This window comes from Pocillopora verrucosa, chromosome 3, assembly GCF_036669915.1.
Source record: "Pocillopora verrucosa isolate sample1 chromosome 3, ASM3666991v2, whole genome shotgun sequence".
Classification (NCBI taxonomy): Eukaryota; Metazoa; Cnidaria; class Anthozoa; order Scleractinia; family Pocilloporidae; genus Pocillopora; species Pocillopora verrucosa.
This window is the reverse complement of record NC_089314.1, coordinates 24,380,847-24,403,476: the sequence shown is the minus strand read 5'-3', so window position 1 is coordinate 24,403,476 and position 22,630 is coordinate 24,380,847. Positions and strand designations below refer to the sequence as shown.

The following is a 22,630-nucleotide window of genomic DNA, read 5'->3' as shown; positions in this document are numbered from 1 at the left end:
TATTCTTTAATAATAAAAAGGCGTAAGGGCTTTTATTCAAAATGATTTTAATGTTTTTTGCTTTTCTTTCATTCAGGAAGGTGAAGAAAAATTAGGAAACCAGCCAGACAGTAATACCATCTCGTACGCAAGCTCGCTCTGAATAACTTAACATCATGGGGATATTCCAAGATTTACTCATGGTTTAAGATATAGACATCGTAATCGTCGAAGCAAAGAAAATGATCCCACGCATTTAGCTCTTCACAATTTTGCATACATTTTTTTTTCATAATTTAAGTTAAGTTTAATTTCAAGCTGGCGGTCAGCACTTGCCATCAATTTCTCTTTGAATTAAATATATATTCTTGATTTAAGATCTGTAGTAGTTAAAAGTCATAATCGTTGCTAAAGGAAAACAATTCAAATGTATGACTCTGTCTCTACTAAAGAATATACGTGTACACCGAATGCAACACTGGTCAACGCTGTTTCGAATTAATCTCTAAAAGGTTTCACCGCTGTTTTTTCATCGGTCTCGTTCAGATCTATATCCGTCAGAAGCTTTTTCTGAATTATCTTCAAATTATCATCAAAATCCGTTTCCAGTGTTGTCGATGTTTCTAGCATGCTTGATACCCTGGTAAGCTTCTCTAACGCCTTGTCGAACTCAAGGATACCGTCAGAGTTGTATTTTCGCAAAGGAGGCTTGCAAAACTGTTCTCCATTGAAATTGTCTGCCCACTGAACCGACTTCTTCTTTACCGGCGTGGAATCTTGCTTTACGTGGTTGCTATCCTTGTCTTTCAAAGCACTTGATGCACTCTGAGATCGCCGTCTCCTGACCGTTGAAGGTCGAAAGCGCATCATTTTAAACTAGATGCAATTCATCGCTTCTACTTCTATGACGAGCCAAAGGTTCTTGTTCGCATCGTCGATACTGATGCCAAAGTCATTATTTCAAAAAGAGACACCATTGGCCACTGTGACAGTTTAGATATCACATGAGCTGATTAGCCTCAGGACTTGTCAGACAAAATATTGACAGAAGCCTGTAATTTCTATCGACAAAATAAGACTCCAATGATCTTATTTCCTCGCCTAAGGCGAAGCGCCATAACACATGTTAATAATCTAAAGCTGCTTTTATGCTTTTTAAAGTGTTCATCGTGAAAATAAATACCTGCATTTGGATGCCAACAATACTGTAATAACATCAAAGAATTATTCAGTTGTCTCGTGCCTAATTCTTTTCATTAAAAAGCTTCATCTGTCGTTTATAATACATTAGCGGCTTTATTATGACGTGTCAATATCACAATTTCAGTTATTATAGGGGTTCGCTGTAGGAAAGATGGCTGTTTTAATTAATCGCAAACTGCCAACTTGAAATTTAGAACCACTAACATTAAACTGCATAGGAAATTCATACCGGCTCCGAAATAAATATTTTATTTCGCTCTTATTTTGTAGGTGGCCAAGTAAACGTGGCTTTAAATTTAATTAATTTTCGATGTTTGCATAAATTTTAGAAAAGAAAATTCCTTATATCATTCAAAATGATTTATAAAACTTGAAACAATTTAAGACCATCATTTCTCCGATACTTTGAGCGATTTGAAATTTTCCGAACTTCATGATATTTTAGAACATTATTCCTTTTACTCTGGAAAATATTGTTCCTTTTGATAAGTTCAAATCGATCGACATTTCGGCAAAGTGTGCAGTGCCATCTTGAAAGCTTAAGTAATACATTTTTAATGAGAAATCCGACTAACATCGGAATATTAACTCAATTACACAACTTTAGGGTTCTTTTCATATTCGGTAGTTTACAGCTAAATCTTATTTTTCAGTGGGCAGTATAATTTAAGACGTATAATTTCGTCTGAGTGAACGAGAAACTGCATCATAAGTTTAAAAAAAACCTAACTTGTCGAAGTTTGATTTCCACAGATTGGTAACAATTCAAAATAAAAAGGGGCTAGTATTTGCATAAAACTAATTATTTATTCTCATTAGACATTTCAGTTTTTGCGCAGATATATTTCATAAGTTGATCTTTTCAATATGTTTTTGAATATCTTGTTTGCCTGAACTCGTGATCGGGAAGTTTTTTCAGTTAGCGCTCCACTTGCAGCCCTCTGAGGCTTCATTTTTTTTGTGGTTATGAAATGCAAAAAAGAGAGATCAAGCAGGCACTAAAAATGTTTATAAGGAAAATTCTTCGTCGCAAAGGTGTATAGAAGGTTGATTAAAAAATAATCAGGCAGTAAGCCTGTAAACTGGTGAAATTAATACAACAATAATGACTATAATTGAGGAGCGAGTCTTCGAAATGCGAAAAAGTCGAATTTATCTTCATTCGCAACAATCAATGTACACACTCTTTTATTTTGGCTGCCGAGCTGTCTTATTTGCATCACACTTGGCTAATGCGAACATCGCATAAGATTATCCATTAACCATTTAAATCCCAAAAGTGATTAACTTGTAACTTCTCCCTATAGAATCCAGACACAATCCAGAAAATAGGTAATGAGAATACTCAAATTTATCAGGTAGAGTTTTCATCTTGATCTAACACTAAATTCTCGTAAATAATTTAGAGGAAAAGTTTAGCAGCTAGTGGGGAGAGTTTACTACCAGATTTTGGGAGTTTAGTGGTTAAAAACCTTAAGCTGCTTTGACATTAGCCTTGTGTTACTTCGTACGTAGTAGATTCTTTTAGGATAAATTTTTAAAGCTACTAGAACAAGGAGTCGTCGACAACATTCGTAGCGTTTGTTTTGATTAAGTTGTTGAACAAGAATTTAACTTGAAGCCTTCGCAGTTTTACTCAGCAAGTATGCTTGTCAAGTTTTCTCCGTTCACAAAGTGTTCTTTTCCATTAATTGACACACTGTTTTGGACGAGCGGAAGTCTTAATGAAAAGCTTGTCAGTTCCATTTTCAAATTTCCATTGCTTCTGAAACCTCATACATATTCATATGAATAACTTTATGTAATTTGGTTCAAACTGTTTAGTGTTCCGGTATAAAAGTAAACGAATGTTAGTTCATGATAATGGAAGATTTTCAGCATAGGGGCAATTGTTAGCTTGTAGGTTGTCACTCAAAAGTTTCCAGGGTTTCATAAATTGTGCAGGATTTCAGAGGTTGTCGCACTGGGTGCTTTGCGTAATAAGAGGTTGTTGGTTATGTCCAATAAGTTATCAAACGTTTTGATTCTCATTTGGCCAACTTTAAGAGTATTTTACACCTCAGTTAAAGCATATTATTAACAAAATCTCAGTAGACGGGTTTCCGAGTTAAGATTTATTTACAAAACACACTTCAGCGTACTCACTTCTAAATGAAAACGGTAACAAGTAAGATCCTCTATTTAAACTCGATAAGAGGAAAGCATCACTTGCTTGAGGGTTCGATACACTACTAATAAAGGATTAATAAGATTATTCTTATATCAATGGTAAAAGAACAGACGTGGTAGAATGCACTTATCATAGCGGAATGAATTAAAATCTTTTGTAAAACGTGATGCCTTTAAAAATTTGCGACCAAAACAGACGCACGCGTTCAAAAATGAATCTTAAGTAAGATTTTGAACAAAGGCGTAGGGGCTAAGCATCGAATGACCTTGCTTTATATGAAAATGCAAAGGTTCTCTGCTTCGAGCCCCTACGTATGACCTCTGTCCCACTGAACTCTACGATATACGTGTAGCTGCTTTTTTTACTAAGAATATTTATACCAAGAACTCTGACAAACCGGCTTTGATCGAAAAGATTTGAAGAGAAAGTCGACGATTCATGCAGGAGAGACAAGTAAGTCTACTGAATTTGATAAGCATTGTTTGTGGCTTATGGATGAGTACGGCGGGCAAATCTATGAAACTAATCACTCCAACATAAGATAACAAGGTGAAAATTCTCGATTGCAAGGCGGAAAATTAGACCATTTTAACATCACTAAGTGACGCCCGTGACTGGCATTCGGGACATCTGAGTCGCAAGTCCATCTTCATGGCTGATTATCTCTGTCAAATTCTATGTCAAATCCTGGCTTAAGCGTTATTCCTTTCTTCTGGTTAGATATTTCAGTCGGGAATGACGGAGATAGAAAAGGGATCTAAAGAATCATCCGTGTGAAGATAGCCAGGTTTACAATTGCATATACTAAGGAAAATATAAAACATTTTCTCTTATTTTGTCGTTCTTTGATTAAGCTTCAAATTTTTAAAACTAAAATAAGTCTATTGTCCGTGGTAAGAATCTCCCACCGTTATGAGATGTCATAGTCGTGCTTCAAAACTGGAGTCGTATGCTCTCACAGGGAGTAGTTCGTTTCCGTTAAGCATGCGCAGTTACGATGAGAATAGAGACCTAGGAAAACAAGAGAAAATGGTATTATAATGAACCATATCGGGTGACCATGTTATAGTGTAGTGAGTAAAAGAGCGGGATCCTATTTGTAAACCCAACTTTCCTTTTTCTTTTTTTCAGCCACGTATCATACATTTGCAACCCCAAAAACAATACCGCTGCTTTTAGTCGATACATGTAATCACTAGAGACTTTCCTCCCGATGACATCTTTTTTAAGTAAATATTCTTAGTTTTTATTACATTTCTGCTACTTACTTCATCAATGATGCGAGTCCCAGTACAGTGATTAAAGCGAAACTTGGCAAATCCTGCAAACCTTGATTCAAAAATGAAAACCTGTTAGAATATGGTCGTAAATTCAATCACATTTCTGTGAGAACCTACATTTATGACGGAAAAATGGGGCGAATGAAAGCAAAGATGTCAGATGACAACACCATTAAAAACATTCTTCTTTTTATCATATCAAAACGAATAGATTTCATGTTTCCCTGGGTCTATGCAATAATAGATCACAGAAGACGCCAAAATGTGGTAAAAACATAAGCGACACACTTGACTGCGCCTCATGTGCCTTTTCTCTTCTGTTCTTACATATTTTTACGTCATCTTTGGTCTATTACCGAACAAATGTGCGGCAACACGGAATCTATTTGTTAAATATCAATTTCAAGACCTTACCTTTACTGCATTTGCATTGAGCTTTAGACTCCCCTGGACAATATCCTTTATCTTCCTTTTCTGAGGTGTCAAAACCGTGACATTTGTCGGAAGGTGTGCATACTCTCTCTACAATCATTTCCCCGCCTTGTCCATCACAGCAGACTCTTTCGCACTCTCCAGATTTGGGCGTTACTTCAATGACAACTCCTATAAGAAAATCAAAACCAAAATTTCGTAAAGTGAGAATAGTTATCTTAATATGTACATTGATTAGGCTCTCCATCAGTAGGGATAACGAAAAAGGGGAGCGAGCCAAAAACGCCTGCATGGGCCTCGCCGAGTGTCGTTTGGTCTCTTTTCTCTGAGATCCTGGAAAACGCCAGCAAAAGCTTCCAAAAAAACTCATCAATCACTTATTCTAAGCTTAAAATTAAACTAATAGATAAGCATATGAAAAAACCTCTTATTTTCTTAATAGATCGGTCTCTAAGGACCTTATTATTCTCAAAGAGAGCCCGATTTGTGATACTGTTTTAATTTTTTCCCCTGGGGATGAGAGGATAGACCTCTTTAGCACCATCCGCATCAATGAAACTTCTCTTTCTCACATTACAGATCTCTGAGGCGTATAATTGATTTCTTGGTTGCTACTGCAGATGATACGGTCTGAAATGCAAAAAGCATTTACACGACGTCCATTGCGGTCTGCTTTTCATTACTATATAAATTTCACTTCCAGCCGGAGAGCCATTCGTAAAATTTGCGCGTCAAATAAGAAGAGGAAAAGCTTTCCTTTGGTGGTTTTACTTGTTTCACTTGTTCCAAAAGAATCTTCTGACAGCCAAATTGGACTCGGCCTATGGCCTCGTACAATTTTGGCTGTCCTCACCTAATTTTCACCTAATTATTTCCAAATGGAACAGCATGTATTCCTTTTACATATAAAACTTTTTAAAAACTATACCACCGAAACCAAGGAAGCGAGCTAAAAGTTTCAAAACGTTTTTCCTGAGAAGTTTATCTGTTAGTGTCGACTCTGTGTATTACTGGAACCGTGACTCATTTCAGACATCTCGAAATTGAACCATGGAATTAAAATATTAATTTTACCTTTTACATACGGTTTAAAGAAGTACCTTGAAACTCGAAAGTGGATACCGTGTTCTCTGCTTTTATATCATTGCCGAAAACGCCTTGTTGAAGTCCATTCTCAAATACTTTTTCGATCGTTAAGTTAGAGGGTCCTCCAACGTAAAATGACAGCATATATGTCCCTTGAAACATGTTGTCGCAGATAACGTTTTTAGCTTCCACTCCACCGAGTCTGAATCCTGCACTATTATATAGTTTGAGAAGCTGTAGATTGGAAAAACGCGTGAGTAATTATGGCTAAGAACTTAAGGATTCGTGTTTTGGGCATCTGCATTTGGTGATGATAAAACTTAATTCAATCATCCTGCCTTTTGTTATAGATCTTTTTTAAAGATAAATTAGTGAATTGATGAAAGACAGTACATTTCAAAATATATATACACTCGATTGCAAAACGTTCTCACCTAAAAAGTAACGAAACCAACGGCTTTATGGGAAATGTTCGCATTTAGATACATAGTCAGCGATTCATACAGGCAATTGACGATCAGCTTATGCCATGTTTATCATGGTTGAGCCACAAATCCCACACCTTTTTAATGACTATTGAAAAGGTATACCACCCATACATTTCGCGACAATAAAATCTTAAAAGATTTATCTTTATGGCAAATCAGAATAACCAGAACAGAAACACCTCGCGCGCAAGGGGACACGAGAAACGTGTCTTCATCGAGAACTCATGTATATTTCTTATTGATAAAGGGGGTAAATTTCTAAAGAAACTGTCGTACTGCGTCGGTGGGAGAGTATAGAGGTAATTTAGTGTTAAAAACTGACTTGAAAGCGTAAATTGGCCACCGTAGCTTTTTTACCCTTTATGGTGGCCAATTTACGTTTTCAACTCAGTTGTTAACACTAACTTACCTGCTATTTCTTATTGTCTATTAAAAAGGCATATTGAGGCATATTTAAGTGTCGTTTCGGATAAGAGCTGCCACGACATGACGATAAATCCTTTCTTATAAAAGTAACCAAGCTCTCTACTTACAGCAGTTATTATGGTCGCGTTTAAAGTGACCGAGATGGCGCCAGAACAATCAATTGTGATTTTCAGGCTCAGTGATACTGATGCACCTGAATAAAAGAAAGGCTCACTTTAGTATTCATACTCGTTTGGTAAGCATGATAACGTCATTGTGTTGACTCAGTTTCTTTTAGATTGTGTTTTCTTGCAGGATTGGGGTAACATTTCTTCAGATCTGGAATGATGGAAATTAATAGCTACCGTATTCTTCGTTTTTGCCGGCGCGAAACTCTGGGGCATAAAATTAAATTCAGCTCTCGATATAATTTGGGATAAATTAAGTTGATCTTCCTTCAACGACTTCTAACGTTAAGGGTAATTAAATTATTGGAATCAGAGCGTCAGCTCAATTCTGATGAAACGAGGCATCTTAAAAACAGCTTAATTTCCCCCAAATAATTATTCTAATAGTAAACCGCCAAAATCTGTTTGTAAAATCCGATGGTAGCTTTTGAAAAATCCGTCATGGCGCCTAGGTAAGTGACGCCGTCAACTTAACCTTGATGATCGACTTTTAATTACAATTTCCCACCCTTAGTCACAACGGTTCCCCAAGAATCTGATTGTTTCACTCGCCTGGTCTTTTGTCCACATAAACACTGGTTGTAGGTGGTGCTGTTTGCGTGCTTATCGGAGATACTTCTCTTCCATCTACTGCCGATGTAGTTTCTCCTCCTCCAACTGCTGAGGTTGCTGCCTCACTTGTTCCAACTGCTGAGATTGTTGCCCCACCTCCTACAACTGTTGAGGCTGTTACCCCTCCTCCAATTCCTGTCGTAGTAGCTGCAATAACACTCATTGCTGCAGTGTTGGTTACTGCTCCTCCGGCTGCTCCAGTGGTAGTTACATCTCCTCCGGTTACTGCTGAACTGGTAACTTCACTTCCGACCACTGCCGAGGTAGTTGCCTCTCCTCCGGCTACTGTAGTGGCTGTAGCTTCTCCTGCTACATTTCTAGTTGTAGTTACTACTCCCACGACCACTCCTGTATTAGTCACATCGCCGCTGGATACTGCCGAAGTAGTTACTCCTCCTCCTACTGAAGTGGTAGTTACTCCTCCTCCTACTGAAGTGGTAGTTACTCCTCCTCCTCCAGCTGCTGAAGTGGTAGTTACTCCTCCTCCTCCAGCTGCTGAAGTGGTAGTTACTCCTCCTCCAGCTGCTGAAGTGGTAACTACTTCTCCACTCTCTGTGGTGGCACTTACCCCTCCACCAGTTGTACTAGTAGTTGTTTCTCCTGCAACTGTGGGTGTAACTGCTGCAGTGGTGGTTTCTCCAACTCCACTCGTTACGGCTGGGCTCGGTGTGACCGAGGCTGTTGTAGCAGAATCTGAAGTTAAAGTATAGAGATCAACGTCATGAAGGCTATAAAGTTAAGAATGTCGAAATTTCGGACACGGCAGACACATGTAATAAGTCAAAAGGCATATTGTAGTTGCCAATGTGTATTGAGTAAAAGTTTAAGAGATTTGTCGGCTGAACTAATGGAGAAAGTAAAACTAAGGTATTTAAGATAAATAACAGCGCGTCAATGCACCTTGTGATGGATCCGAATTTTCACTCCGCTTGACACAACCACCACACAATTACACGACTTTGATACTTGTCTCTTTTGTTTGGTTTTTTTCGAAAATTTAGCATTTGTTTAAGTTAATGGAAGTGCAGGCGTATTTGAGATTATTCTACTAATACTAATAAAAAATTTTTCCCCTCCTTGATGATAAAAAAGTCTGATTGCAAAAATAGTTCAAAGACTAAGGCTCGGGGAAAATTTTCGTATGTAGCATGGGGTTACGCTGAAATTTAATTATTAGCTGAACAAGAGCAGAAGAGCTTTTCTGATGATTTCGGGTAACTTAGGCAGCCATGAGGTTAGCTTCGGAGGTCAAAAAAACCATCGAATATCCTAAGCTGTCTTGCTTGTCTTCAGAAAATTTGCATAAATAAAGTTTTAATGATTCAGAAAGTAAACAATATTAATTTTTGTTTATTTACCTTCACTCGTTGTGGTTGGGCTCTGTGCGATCGTTGTTGTTGTAGCAGAATCTGAAGTTAAAGTATAGCGATCAACGTCAGGAAGGCTATGAAGTTAAGAATATCGAAATTGCGGATACGGCAGAAGCATATAATAAGTTAAAAGGCATATTGTAGTCGCCACTGTGTAAAGAGTTGAATTTAATAGACGTTTCGGCTGAACTAATAGGGAAAGTAAAATAAGGTAATTAGGATAAATAACAGCGCGTCAATGCACCTTGTGATGGATTCGAATTTTCACTCGGCTTGGCACAGCACCACACAAATTACACGACTTTGGTACTTGTCTCTTTTCTCTTTTGTTTGGTTTTTTTTCGAAAATTTAGCATTTGTTTAAGTTAATGGAAGTACAGGCGTATTTGAGATTATTCTACTAATACTAATAACAAATTTGTTCCCCTCCTTGATGATAACAAAGTCTGATTGCAAAAATAGTTCATAGACAAAGGCTCGGGGAAAAATTTTCGTATGTAGCATGGGGTTACGCTGAAATTTAATTATTAGCTGAACAAGCGCAGAAGAGCTTTTCTGATGATTTCGGGTAACTTAGGCAGCCATGAGGCTAACTTCGGAGGTCAAGCAAACCATCAAATATCCTGAACTATCTTGCTTGCCTTCAAAAAATTTGCATAAATAAAGTTTTAATGATTCAGGAATTAAACAATATTAACTTTTGTCTATTCAGCGCGGAGAAATATCAGTGGAGTATTTAGTTTCCATTTCTTTTTTGTAATCATACTTACATTAACCATAGTTAGCAGAAACGTGCAGAGTTGTTGTAAAACTCTTCTAAAAAAACAAAAAAATGTTTGGTTCATGAAAATCTTCTTTCGCAACCAGTAGTGGGTCATTGAAAATTCTCGGAGAGGGGTCTTTAAGACCAGAGGTTTTGAAGAAAAGTGTGGAGCAAAACTGGAATTTTTAGAAGGGTACTCAAAGAAATAAAGCCTCCATCCCTCCGTGAAATAAGTATGAATACTTTTTGTAACAACACAATATTAGACAAAAACGTTACTAACTATTTCTTAATTGTTACATTAACTGCTATTCTAATATATATGACGAATACATGTGAAGAAAATCACTGTGCCATGCAAAAAAAAAACGAATAACTGTGACATTCACGTCAATCAACAGGGTGGCTTGTATTTAACAGCTGTCCACTTTCAACTTCTCACAAATGTGAATGAAGAAGTGGAAAGTCTTGGAAAACCTACTAAATTTATGATCTTTTTGAGACAGAGAAACATTCTGTCAATAACAATGATGAACAGGACCACAGAAACAAGGTTTTAAAAAGTCAAATTCATGGGTGATCCTCTCAGTAAGTAAGTTCTTATTCACTGTCGTTGTTTGTGTTGGATCAAGAGGGACTGGGAACGGGTCATCTTGTATCGTCATTATCAATTGAGGATGAATTTGCATTGTAATTATTGGCCTTCCCACTTGTGACAGGTGCAACTTCATAACAAATACACTTCTGCTAACGCTTTTGCATTTGTTTGCTGGTTTTGCTGCTCCAGTTGAAAGGAAGCATTGATCTCTACTGTAGTGCGTTTGACTGTGGATTTATCGAAATCTTTTTGTTATAGTTGTTCCTTTTGTTACAAACAAGATTTATGTCTACGTGGACGTTTGAAATATCAAGACAACGGAAATTATTTTAAGGCTTTTGATTTTGTTCGCTTGATAACATTTGCTGCTAAATAGGTCTGGGTTTATTTGATTCTAAATAATGACGTTTTTCGAAAAAAGGCGTATCCTTTTGACTGGCTATTATTTTTTAACCTTGAGGGGAAATAAAGATTCAAAAACAATACCTATCAAAGAAGAGCCTACCATTTCCTTTTCCTATTTTTTATTTGGGTTTTGGTTACTGTTGCGTTTGCTGAGTGAAAGTATTCTTTTCTCTCTCATTTGACTGTAAAATCAAGAAACAGAGACCTTCAACGTCTTTCCTAAGACTAAGGGGATTAATAATCTTCGTAAGGTTTGGCGGTTCAGCTAATGTACACGCGTTTTTCTGAGGCTTTGACAGCGATGACCTTTAAAGTTGGATAACGTGACCTAGAATGATTTAATTCATCAAACCGGCCGGCTAGAATACATTTCATACGCAATGATCTTCAACATTCCGCTCTTTGTCCTCAACTTTTTGTTATCATATTCTCCATTTAAAAAGAAAGCGAAATTGTGTTAGAATAACAGTTAAGTGAATGGGCGGGATGTTACTCAGAGGGCGATATTGGACACACGCCGGCTAAGTTATTGATACATATCGGTCAATGATCGATTCTCGGATGATTATTAAAAATAAATCCTGAATATCCTTTTTCGCTAATCACTGCTCTATTTTTCTGAAACGGCCTCTTTTTTAATGAAATACCTATTTGATAACCAACAAGTGCATCGAAAATGGTCACGATTTTAAGTATTTTGTTTCCTTGGTTACCTTGAAATAAACACCTATTCTGTCATCGTTGTTAGGGAAAAATTACCTATAATTCAGCAAGGAGAAACCAGCAGGAAATTTCCTTCCTGCGTGAGCAAGAAAAACTACTTGGTTATGTTTTTGTCAACTCAGAATATTCAATATAAATATGCTCAGAAAATATCTGCATTACGTAATTTTGGAAAAAAGAGAGCGGGTATCCGTGTTTTCAATCTTCTTTGTTTGCAGAAACACCGGCTTTTCTGAGACATGCATTTGTATAGTCAGTCTACAGTCTTACTCTGGTCAAAATTATAAATTCAATAGCGATGCAGTAACGATCATACGAAAGCAAGCTTTTTTAAATGCGGTTTAAAGCGAGTTATCCGCGCTTAAAATTTGGGAAATCTGTAGAGGGTTAGTTTTAGGTAACTTGCAACGAACGATGCGATCAACGTTAACCTGGAGTATTATTAAAAGACCTGGAAGTATCATGACCATCATTACTAACAAAGCTGTGGAGAACTTGCAAACTTTTCATAGAACAGCACAATGGCTTCTGAATGCAAATCAAGCCCTCTGTACAAGTAACTTCAAAGATATACCAGGTTATAAGTGCAAGTAAGTTACAAGTAGTTGTGGGCACGAAGTCTCTCCACAACTTAAAGGAAAGGATAAGAAACATCTTAAAGATGTGCCTTGAAGATACGTTCTACGTATACCACCGCGCACACACCCATTATATCGTTTTTTTTTCTATGTGCGACGAATTTAAGGTTAAAATCACTATTGTGAACAAATGATGAAAAAAAGTGAACTCTTACCTCGACAAAATAGACAGCCCTGAAAGATCATTACGGTCAATATGAATGCGACCTTCGCCATCGTTTAGTGTAACGTTATCAGCGGGGGCGTCTTTTGCAACAACTTTTAACCAGTTATACTCGGAATGTTACTAAAGAGAAGAAGGCACCAGATAAACAAAAGTAATTCCGGTGAATATGGTGAAAATTATGGAAAAAATTCCCGCGATCTTTATACAGGTAGATTGGGTGTTTCACTCACGCACGTTTGAATAAAAAGTGAAGGGCAAATGTGGTTCACTTGCTTCTTTAATTTTGTCGAGCACGTCACAATTACCATAGCAACGTCAACAAACACCAGCTGCACATTATCCTCATTATTTCCTTTTTTATCACTTGGCCATGTTTTGGTATAAGAAAATAAAGTAGATGAAAACATTATCTAAAATTATTGTCCTTCACAAACACCGTTCTTGCACTATGTTTTCGTCTGCGGTTGTGGAGAAACAACAAATTGATTTTTCGGGTCAACACACCTCACCGAATACCTCATGGATCAAGTCAAAAGCGGAATTTTATTTAATTTGTCGATCACACGCTATTTTTCCCTTCGAGAAAGTATGAATACATTAATAACATCACAACTCGTATTTGTAGGAATAAGCACAGTTAAATTGAAACTGTTTTGAGGATCCTTTCCCTTCGAGAGGCGAATGTCATTACCTTCGCCTATTATGCAGAAAACATTGTCTTTAAAATGATCGGCAAATATTAAAGGATTTGAAAGGGATGTTGTGTTTTCGAACCAAGCTGGTATATTGATGGCCACTGGGCAAAACATAGTCCAGCATTTTAAGCAGCCGTTATGGCCTCAAGCCTAGAAGTTTGAAACTGTTGTTACCGGTATGTTCCAATTGAGCAGTTTTACGAGACGTATTTTCACTTAGTTATTCCAATTTTGCAAGACTCCGTTTATATGTCCGGCCGAACCTTCTAGTTTGTCAATTATTCAGAAAGATGTCTAACTGGAAAGACTGACTATTAATAGAGCTAAATTACAGCTTATTTTTTCGCTTCTCTTTCGAATCTTTTCATGCATCTTTGATTGGTTATTTAGCATCAACATTGGTCGTGATGCCTCAGGCTGGGTCGATTAGGCAAAGCCAGATACTATATTAATGCATATCAAATCTGATGGCCAAAGTTTCATTACTTCGCCGAGTAAATGGAAAAAAGCTATGGAAATTTTATTTTTTAAAAAAGACAGACTGGCCAACATCGTGACAGTTCTGCTAAGAATCAACGAAGCGCAACATCTTTGTAATTATGTGCGTAAATTACATCTTTGTAATTACGTGCGTAAAAAAATAAACGCACTCAATTGTTTTTAGTTCGGCTGAACTCACGCAATAAAAACTCACGGAAACTTGTATTATCTATCAATTCTAAATCAATCAACGCACAGTTTAAACCTTATTTTAAACAAGAGATAGAAGTTTACAGAAAAAAGTTCTTGTTATTTGTCTGCTGTTTACTGGCACCCTGCTATTTCTTATTGACGAAGTTGATGGATCATGCCACGAGTTCAAATCCGCGCGAGGGGTTCATCAATGTAATGTTTATTATTCGCTGTAAAGCCCCTTTTAATCTTTGTACAATTAACTGTGCAATAAAATCTTAAAGTCCAAGAGAACGCTAACGTCACACTTGAGTCTCGTTTATGGGCAGTCTCTTTTTTTAATTAGCCATGGACCAGTGGCCTGAAACTGTAAGTCGTTTATCTCCGAAAGCCTAGTCATAAAATCGCTCCAAGATTCCCGTGATCATAATTGTTTCTTGTAATTTCTGTTATGCTGACAAAATTGTACTCAGCCTTATCATATTGTGTCGGCCAAGAGACACGAAATAGTTGACTTCAATGCTGAGCATTTTCCTGTTACGTAGAACAGAAAAGCTGACCTTGCCGGGTAGTTGTGCTCTAAATCACGTGCACGATAGGATGTGTTTGGATATGACGCCGAAAAAGAAAACGCTAAATCAAACTGTTTGCAATTTATCAATAATTGAATGTATTCAGTGAATGCTACTACGATGCATATATAGCAGATATATTCAATTCGATTATAAAAGAAGAGAATCAAAAGCTTACGCAACATAAAATAAGGCTGTGATAAATATTCATTCGAACTCGATTTTACATATACAGCTTAACGAAAAACGTAAAGCCTTAGGAATTCAAGGAAGTGCAAAGAGTTTTCTTTGTTCAGTTACAGCGTGATATCATGATGAAACCCACGAGTAACACTGTGTTTGTGCGGGAGATGGGGGTCAAGAACTAACTCCTTTACGGTCGATTTGTTTTGTCATTGATGCAATCACTGAGTAGGCGTTAGAGATTCTTTACGGCCACGAAATACATTTTACTTACAATCAATTCACCCTCATTTTCACAAACTGATTGAGCCAAGTTGCATTTATCTAAAAAAAGTTAATGTTTTCCGAAAACCAGTCCCACACAATTTACATCAGTGAAAATAAGTGTTAAGAGGAAATTTCACTTCACTGACTTTGACAAGGTTAAAATGCAAATCAACCGGCACTTTTTTTTAAAGATCTAATGGTGTAACAGCTCAGTGTTGTAGTTTTTGTTTCAACGTGTTCCATTTCAATAGATATATGTTTCTAAAGTTCTTCAGTTTTTAAAAGACCGAATAATGTATTCAGCTTGAGTAAAAAAAAAAACATAGCGACCGATAAATCATTTTTAATTAACTTTATCACTGATTGATGATGCGAGGCCAGAAACCAAGCTTGAAGTCAAGAACCAAAGTGCGCTCGACTGTTTCGTGTACATGGAACACAAAAAGTACTTGAGCTTTTGCTACTTTTGTTACTACTTAGTAAGAGTACAAACAAACATCAAAACTAACTGACAATTCATACTTTTCGACGGTTAATGACCGAGACTCTTCAAAAAACTCATTACTGATATTGTGAGGTCGGAAAAAGCTTGTTTTTGAGAGGCAACCTGTTTGCTTGTTTTTGTTCAATTAATTTGACGGTTTTGATTACGAAATGTGAAAACGCATCCTTCTAATGAGTCAGCGAAATTGTGCTCAACGCTGAATGCATCAGTGCACTCAGCTAAGACGAAACTTTTCATCACGGAGTCAAACCACCAGGGTCAGGAAGGACAGGAAAGAAAAAAATTTTCTTCCATAGGTTTTATCGTCCAAATTAATCAATGAGCTAACCTATCTAAAAGGAAAAAAAATCAGGAAAAATGTCATGTCGCATTTCGTCATGATACGCTTGTATGACGCTACCCACTCTCATTGCATCACGTTCTGTCTATTTTAATTTGGGGGAGAAATAGTGAAATCATGAATAATTTTCCGCGGGGCACCCTTAAATTCGCTGTACGTGAATGAAATCCTACACTAAGCAAACAGGTACCAAAAATGCGTTTGCAAGCATGCCCTGTGCTCGAGAGGACACTGAAATATCCACTGTTGCCACAAAGCCTTAATTGAAGACATGCGGGACTCACTTTCAAATCTCAGTTCTTTAGAAGAGTTTTTGCAATAATGAAAACTTGTATTAGACTTCTCATGGACCATCGCCTGTAAGTTACATTTAACAACTTCACTCTAAATCCACTAATGTTAAAATCCATGTTCTTCCAAATCATATAATCAATCGATTGCTACAATTTTAAACAAAACATAACCGTCGCCGTAAGGACATCCTCCAGACACCGCCGTCCAGTTAGCATCAGGCGGGATAAAAGACCCGCCTCCTCCGGCATGAAGATCAAGGTTCTTACTCTTGCCATCGACTTGCACCCCACCACCAGAGTATCCACCCCCTCCTCCACAATTTCCCCCGCCACCGAATCCTCCTGTGCACTTGTTTATTTTGCTGTATCCACCCCTTCCTCCTGTTTGAAAAGATTTGCCTCCATCTTTCTGGTCACATGGTTTGTTACAACTGGACGCCCTATAGCAGCGCCCATCCGTGAGAAGACCTCCACCACCTCCAACACCACGTAAGTCTGCATCATTCCCCGACATGCAGACCTTCCCTCCCTTTCCTTTTCCCCCAGGATTGACGCTACCACTCAACCCGGCCTGTCCAGGATCACCATCTACCAAGTCAGCTGCGCCACCCCCGCCAGACACAGCCAATGGACTGCCATTGCCTGCCAAAACAACAAAAGTTCCTCCTCCGCCACCTCCACCCCGTTTGCCTCGCTGCCCTACTAAAATTGTCAGCTGTATTCCCTGTTGAAGATGGACCGTCCCATTTAGTTTCGCTCCTTTACCACCGGTGGTATTAAATCCCTCGTGATTCCCACCTGTAGCTCCGCATAACTCGAGGTAATACGTGGCCGACAAAGGAATGTCCCATGATTGCAAACCGTCTTTCACTAAAATCCCCTCCAGTGATGTACCCTGGTACAGCGCGTTATTTACTGGCCCAGACGTACCCGTTGCACCCAGTGTAGTGAAATGATATTCGATATCTAACAACACAACAAGGAAAACCTTTGCTCAGATAGGAAACGAAAAGTTCTGTCTATACACTTTAGACGTGCAAAAAATGAAAACTTCATTCCACCTTTTACATGCATTAATTTATTTGACTATGAAATAAAAAAGCATTAAGCATATGGAGCATATCGGTACACGCACACCGTGAATACTCTGATAGTATCAAATGAAATAAACTTTCATGTCGCGATACATTGGGCTTTATAACAATGTTACCTACCTATCTTCTTTTCGCACATGTCCCCAAACCACGGAAGTTTGCATTTGCACCGATATTTTTGTTTGTCGTTGTTGTAATTGCAGAGGCCTTCATTGAGACAGACCATCTGGTTGCATTCGTCCTGAATCAATGGTAAAATCGTCGGAAAAATAAATGAAGGTAAACAAAGCTACTGGACTTCACATAGAGTCGCATCTGTAACAATGTACTAACTCGGAGCTTATATCTACTTACAATAGCTCAGTATTACATTTCAAAGCTCCTCAGAAATTTGGTAATGGTCATGATTGACATTTGGCAGCAAAAGGTTCTCGTTTTTTATAAGTGAGATATGGAAATGAACAAAATCAGAAAAATATTTCGAGAGGAATGAGATATGGAAATGGGGCACACAGGAAAAACAGTTTAAGAGACGAATATCATCTAAAAATTAATTAACCAACAGAAACTGAAATCTCAAGATATTACAGTAAACATGTAAAAGAAGAACTTTGTCACCCACCATAACGTTGATACTACTTTGAAACACTGGAGAGTAGGCAGAATATGTAAATCCTTCCGCGTATATCAATTCATCGCCAGAAATTAAGGAATCACCGCCGTGGTCATTTAACTCACACAAGAGCTTATTCTCCGCTGAGGAAATTCCAAAGTTCGTGGACACGCATCTGGTCTCCATCAAGCACGAATGAGCGCAAGACAATGACGTAGAACCGTTTAGAGTCCTAATCTGGTGGCCATTAAGCCTGTGATCCAAAATTGTTTTAATTGCACCCTGCATGTAGCGTTGTTCGAAGCTGCAAGAAATTCCAAAAATATGAAGTGCAGTAACAGGAACCCACAGAAAAACAGGTGAATTCATCTCGAAGACCACTCAATATCATATAACTAAGAGAAAACTCATTATAGTTAAGACTGATCGTTTCTCTTAAGGCACAAGGTGTTGTAATGGCCACTTGCGTATATTGTCTATGAAATCAGTTGCTTTTTGAGCAAACACTGATAATTATGCTTTCCACTGACGTTAAAACTTCTCTTCGATACAACAATGGAAGTGCCAGATACAGTAAACAATAAAAGGGAAGCTTAAAAGCTGTGGTCGAACAAAACACATTAACCTTTGCTTTAAGTAACTAGTGACGTGTCATTAGGTCAGACTAAAATAACTGTTTCAAACTCTGGTCATCAACTCTGTATCCCGTCTATTTTTACAATCGCCGATTTCAGTAGTAATAATGGTAATAATAACAATTATGATTAAAATAATAACTTATTATTATTATTGAGTAGTAATTTCAGCGTTTTTTTTCTTAATTTTTCAATTTCCACTGTTAAATTAATACTCCTGTTAAAAAAAATTCCCTAATCTTTTAAATTGACTGTTTTACTTTTATCGCAATTTTTGGGAGTTAATTTATCAATTCAGAATAAAAGAATTACGATGATAGCTCAAAAAACTGGAAAATAAAAAATAAAGATACTAATAATAGTTACGACAATAATAATAGTTACGACAATAATAATAAATAATGATTATAATAATGCCGGAAAAACACTGCGCACCCAAAGATGTCTTTAGAGATGCACCTTTTAGCAATGCACATGTCCAAAAGTCAATTTAAAAAGTAAGATCGTGTCAACATTTAAATTACAATTTAATAAAAAAATTGCACCATTTTAAGAAAACTTATTTAGTTTCATTTATATTTTAATAAATCAAAATCGTCTGCCGATTATCTGACAGTTGCCAAGGAGAAGTATCAACAAGATCAAAACGTTCCGATAGAACGTCGAAATTCTGTCTTCCATTTACCTTAAAGTATAATGATACATTGAAACAAAGTAAACATTATTAAGTTCAAATCAAGGATAAAGTGTTTCACCGAGGAGAATTCAGCAGGATGTATGCAAGATCCCTAGGTTAAATTTGCAAAGCACTCTTCAATCATGTTCGTCAAAGCTATTATGGCCTTGGTATCATATTTCATTGTCTTCGGATATTTGCTTCACTTGCCACAATGTTCAGCCTGGAAAAGAGGACAGAACAATTTATCCTTTAATGGTGCTCTCTTCTGCCGTCAAAACTTTGCACTGAAAACGGACATTTTAAGAAAAGTGAAAACTTTCGGGGAGATTCAATGTGCGTTTGTTTGTTTGTCTGAAAACGACTGTGTCGCACAAACGTACTGCGACGATTCGCCAAGGAGAAAAAATCCCAAAGGAACATGCTATTTACATAAAAACGGCGTTAAGCACGAAGAGAACAGTGCCCGTCTCGTAAAAAGCAAGAGATGCACCTTTCAGCAATACATGGATTTAGACGTAAGTCAACAAATATTTAGTTTTCTGTTGACGAAAATATAGATAAATTCTCTTCTAAATGTTTCATATCTTCTGGTAGCGATAAAGATGTACTAACAACCACATCAAATTAGGTATCTTTGATGAGAAACTTTACAATTCAAAGGATTTCACAATTTTTTTATTCAGGATCTTAGTATTAATTAAGTGTCTTAGAATTTACTTTTAGTCGGAAAAAAGCATTCTGAGCGCAGGGCTCAAATCAAAATATGTTTGCTAACTTAGAATTCATTGTATTTATTCAAAGTGATGAACTTTCTCTCCTCAATGTTCATTTTCATAACCGCAAAAAAACCGAAAGCAACTAAGTAGGGAAAACCTTCGCGTTTAATTGTGCCCTGCCATGCTTTAGTGAAATTTTATCGCAAGGAAAAATTATATAAAGGGAGGTAAATGACAGGCAAGGCAGTGTCTAGCAGTATTGATTTATGTACAAGATTACAATCGGATCTTAGACAAACATTGTGTTTTTAGCGCTTAAACTGCATGCAAATATTGGCTTTAATCATCATAGGTGCCTAACACATGTTTTCAACCGCAAAAAAAAAAAAACAATCGTCAGCTTATCTGAGGCTATGAATGAAAACAAGTAAATGAATTGTTGCCATCGAGAGCGTAATTTATCTTACTTCTTCGAGTCGTATATAAGGCCTTGAACGAGCATTGATTGCATGAAGGATCGGATTCCAGGGAATGTGAAAAAAAAGAAAAGGGTAGATTCTCTGAGGCGGGGTGTTGTAGTTTGCAGTAAACACTTTGTTTCTACTAGTAGTTGTAACAAGACATCAAAGAAATCAGAAGGTTACAAAATTAAGGTCAAATATTGCTACACAACGGAAATATAAACGGCCAAACATACAAACAAGGTTATGACGTGCATAAAAACACAGAGTAAAGTAGATTAGTCAGGCAAGATCCATACTAAAAAAATATCGAGCTGGCTGTAAAACATACAAGACTGGCCCAATATGAAATAACTTTATGGGTTTACTGCTGATACTGCCTTTAATCAAAAGCAACTGTTCGAGATTAGGGTGTTATGAATCTTGCAGGAGGTCTTTTGCTCAAGAAAATGTCAAAATGGTATGAAGTGTCAGTACGACTATGATACCAGAAAATGCCAACGCAGATGTGAGCCGCCCTACACAGGAATTGATTGCAACCAGCTTCAAGGTAGAATCCTCAGCGCATTACATTAAGCATTTCAAGAGCTGCAACACTTTTTCTTAACGCAAAATTGTGTAAATCAAGAAACCAGTAGCTTCGAACAATACCAGGTTCACCTCATCCTCATCAAAAAGTAGTTGCAAGCTGTACCTATGGGATGAAAAATAATTTGATTTATGTCCTAATGGGATTTGCTTTGGGGAGGCAGCAGTTGTGGAGGCGCTCGCCCATCACAGCTGGGGTCTGGGTTCAATTCCCGAAGTTGTGGATTGAGTGTGATGAGTGTTCTCATCCGCGCTCCACTTAGTTTATTCACAAAAACCAAAACTCAACATTTAAAAAAAAAATAAAGGGTCGCAGACGAAGAACCATTAGGCATCTCTATAATGATGCCCTTTATAACTAAAACTTTGTCTCTCCAATTCACTCGTCGTCCAAATGGGATCGAGATAAAGGGAATCCAATTTATTGTGCACTATAACAGGAAGTGAGATTTACTTTGGTTTTATTCCAGCCATATCCTTTCGTTTCACCACTCTTGGTGCACAAGGTAACTCTGGGCCAATATCGACTGCTGAATATGTGAACACGTCACTACAGGGAACGGTAACACTCGACAAAGGGGTCCAGATCTGGAGAGTGCCATTCACTGCTCTTTATAGGCTCAAAGTCGCTGGAGCTTCAGGAGGGAACGCGTCATCCTCAGGGGGAAAGGGTGCAATCGTAGCAGGAGTGTTACCGCTAACGAAGGGAACTGTACTGCACCTTTTGATTGGTCAGAAAGGACTTCCAGGAAGTTCTGGTGCAGGAGGAGGTGGGGGAACTTTCGTAGTTTCTAACAAAAACACGCTTTTGGTAGCAGCAGGCGGTGGTGGCGGTGGAGGTGGTCATATTATCTCAGAAGACGGAGATGATGGTCAAGCGACCAAAGCTGGCAGCGTTTATGGTGGTGTAAATGGTTTGGGTGGATCAGTGTGCGCTAGAGAGGACAACAATGCAGGGGGAGGAGCTGGATTTCAGGAAAATGGCAGATGTAGCCGCAATGTGTCATGTTCCTTAACTCCTCATCCATGCAACGAGTCCGGGTTGGCCTATGTAAATGGTGGTCTGGGTGGCGATGGGAATGGTGTTGGAGGATTCGGCGGGGGTGGGGCGGCATACAAAGATTTTGGCGGAGGCGGAGGGGGTTATTCTGGAGGGGGAGTGCATGCCACGTCTTGGGGTTCACGGGCAGGAGGGGGTGGATCTTACTGGCCCGTAGGGTGGTTGAAGTCAAGCAATGAAACCAACTCTGGCGACGGATACGTATTGATAGATTTCAATAACAGTTTAAATTAAGAAAACAATGATTGATTCGTTGATCTCTCTTCTTTTAAGTCTTTGTATTCCATTGCTATATGTTACCAACGCGTTAGTGGAAAATTATTTGTGTCAGGGCGCTATTTCAGGATTGATAGATCTGAAAGAGAGCTCTACCAGCCGCATGTATGGGCATGATGAATTTTATGGGGCAAGCAGTCGGTCCATCTACAACTTATGGCGCGAATCTCCAGTTCAGAAGACAGGTGGAACTTTTGGCGGTAATACCACAAAAACAAATGTTACGTATCGATGCTCACTGGCCAATTGCAAGGTGGCGTTCATGCACTAACAACAGAGTTTAAAATTCTGTTCTTCAAATCAAAAGGATGTTTTATAGTTTTTTTTGTTTGTGCGAATGAGCAGAAGAGGGCATATTAACTGTAGCGAACCAAAAAGAAACTATGTGACCCGATATAAATTAGCTCTGTTATCGCAGGCCAAGTAGCTGAAGGGGGGGGGGGGGGGGACATACTCTCACACCTTTTATTGGTCT

At 38.0% G+C, this 22,630-nt stretch overlaps 3 protein-coding genes across 4 annotated transcripts; 1 reads left to right on the top strand and 2 right to left on the bottom strand.

The window, feature by feature from the left end:
* Positions 1 to 3,299: 3,299 nt before the first annotated feature.
* LOC131773640 (mucin-22) lies at positions 3,300 to 13,681 on the bottom strand. Of its 2 annotated transcripts, XM_059089579.2 has the most exons (9): positions 13,541 to 13,681; positions 12,496 to 12,626; positions 9,202 to 9,252; positions 7,784 to 8,536; positions 7,172 to 7,257; positions 6,165 to 6,384; positions 5,047 to 5,235; positions 4,621 to 4,681; positions 3,300 to 4,363 (listed from the first exon to the last, which is right to left on the bottom strand). In XM_059089579.2, the coding sequence occupies exons 2-9, from the start codon at positions 12,554 to 12,556 to the stop codon at positions 4,345 to 4,347; spliced, it is 1,440 nt and encodes a 479-aa protein (XP_058945562.2). In that variant the 5' UTR covers positions 12,557 to 12,626; positions 13,541 to 13,681; the 3' UTR covers positions 3,300 to 4,344. The 2 variants fall into 2 exon arrangements, with proteins under 2 accessions (XP_058945562.2, XP_058945570.2); XM_059089587.2 differs by lacking the exons at positions 9,202 to 9,252; positions 13,541 to 13,681 and having other exon boundaries at positions 3,301 to 4,363; positions 12,496 to 12,734.
* Positions 13,682 to 16,169: 2,488 nt separating this feature from the next.
* LOC131773519 (leukocyte tyrosine kinase receptor-like) lies at positions 16,170 to 18,109 on the bottom strand. The gene is made up of 3 exons (XM_059089479.2): positions 17,738 to 18,109; positions 17,248 to 17,368; positions 16,170 to 16,999 (listed from the first exon to the last, which is right to left on the bottom strand). The coding sequence occupies exons 1-3, from the start codon at positions 18,107 to 18,109 to the stop codon at positions 16,170 to 16,172; spliced, it is 1,323 nt and encodes a 440-aa protein (XP_058945462.2).
* A 1,053-nt stretch (positions 18,110 to 19,162) lies between these two features.
* LOC131773509 (leukocyte tyrosine kinase receptor-like) lies at positions 19,163 to 22,446 on the top strand. The gene is made up of 3 exons (XM_059089473.2): positions 19,163 to 19,569; positions 20,661 to 20,781; positions 21,290 to 22,446. The coding sequence occupies exons 1-3, from the start codon at positions 19,195 to 19,197 to the stop codon at positions 22,111 to 22,113; spliced, it is 1,320 nt and encodes a 439-aa protein (XP_058945456.2). The 5' UTR covers positions 19,163 to 19,194; the 3' UTR covers positions 22,114 to 22,446.
* Positions 22,447 to 22,630: the final 184 nt, after the last annotated feature.

Coding starts and splice junctions, on each gene's coding strand:
- LOC131773519 (XM_059089479.2), bottom strand. CDS start 18,109: ATGAATTCACCTGTTTTTCTGTGGGTTCCTGTTACTGCACTTCATATT. Junction 17,369..17,737: donor ACGTTATGGTGGGTGACAAA/GTTCTTCTTTTA, acceptor CCATTGATTCAG/GACGAATGCAACCAGATGGT. Junction 17,000..17,247: donor CATGTGCGAAAAGAAGATAG/GTAGGTAACATT, acceptor TTGTGTTGTTAG/ATATCGAATATCATTTCACT.
- LOC131773640 (XM_059089579.2), bottom strand. CDS start 12,556: ATGGCGAAGGTCGCATTCATATTGACCGTAATGATCTTTCAGGGCTGT. Junction 7,258..7,783: donor TTATGTGGACAAAAGACCAG/GCGAGTGAAACA, acceptor TCTTTTATTCAG/GTGCATCAGTATCACTGAGC. Junction 5,236..6,164: donor ATCCACTTTCGAGTTTCAAG/GTACTTCTTTAA, acceptor ATTTTCTTATAG/GAGTTGTCATTGAAGTAACG.
- LOC131773509 (XM_059089473.2), top strand. CDS start 19,195: ATGTTCGTCAAAGCTATTATGGCCTTGGTATCATATTTCATTGTCTTC. Junction 19,570..20,660: donor AGCAATACATGGATTTAGAC/GTAAGTCAACAA, acceptor TGAATCTTGCAG/GAGGTCTTTTGCTCAAGAAA. Junction 20,782..21,289: donor TGATTGCAACCAGCTTCAAG/GTAGAATCCTCA, acceptor GTTTTATTCCAG/CCATATCCTTTCGTTTCACC.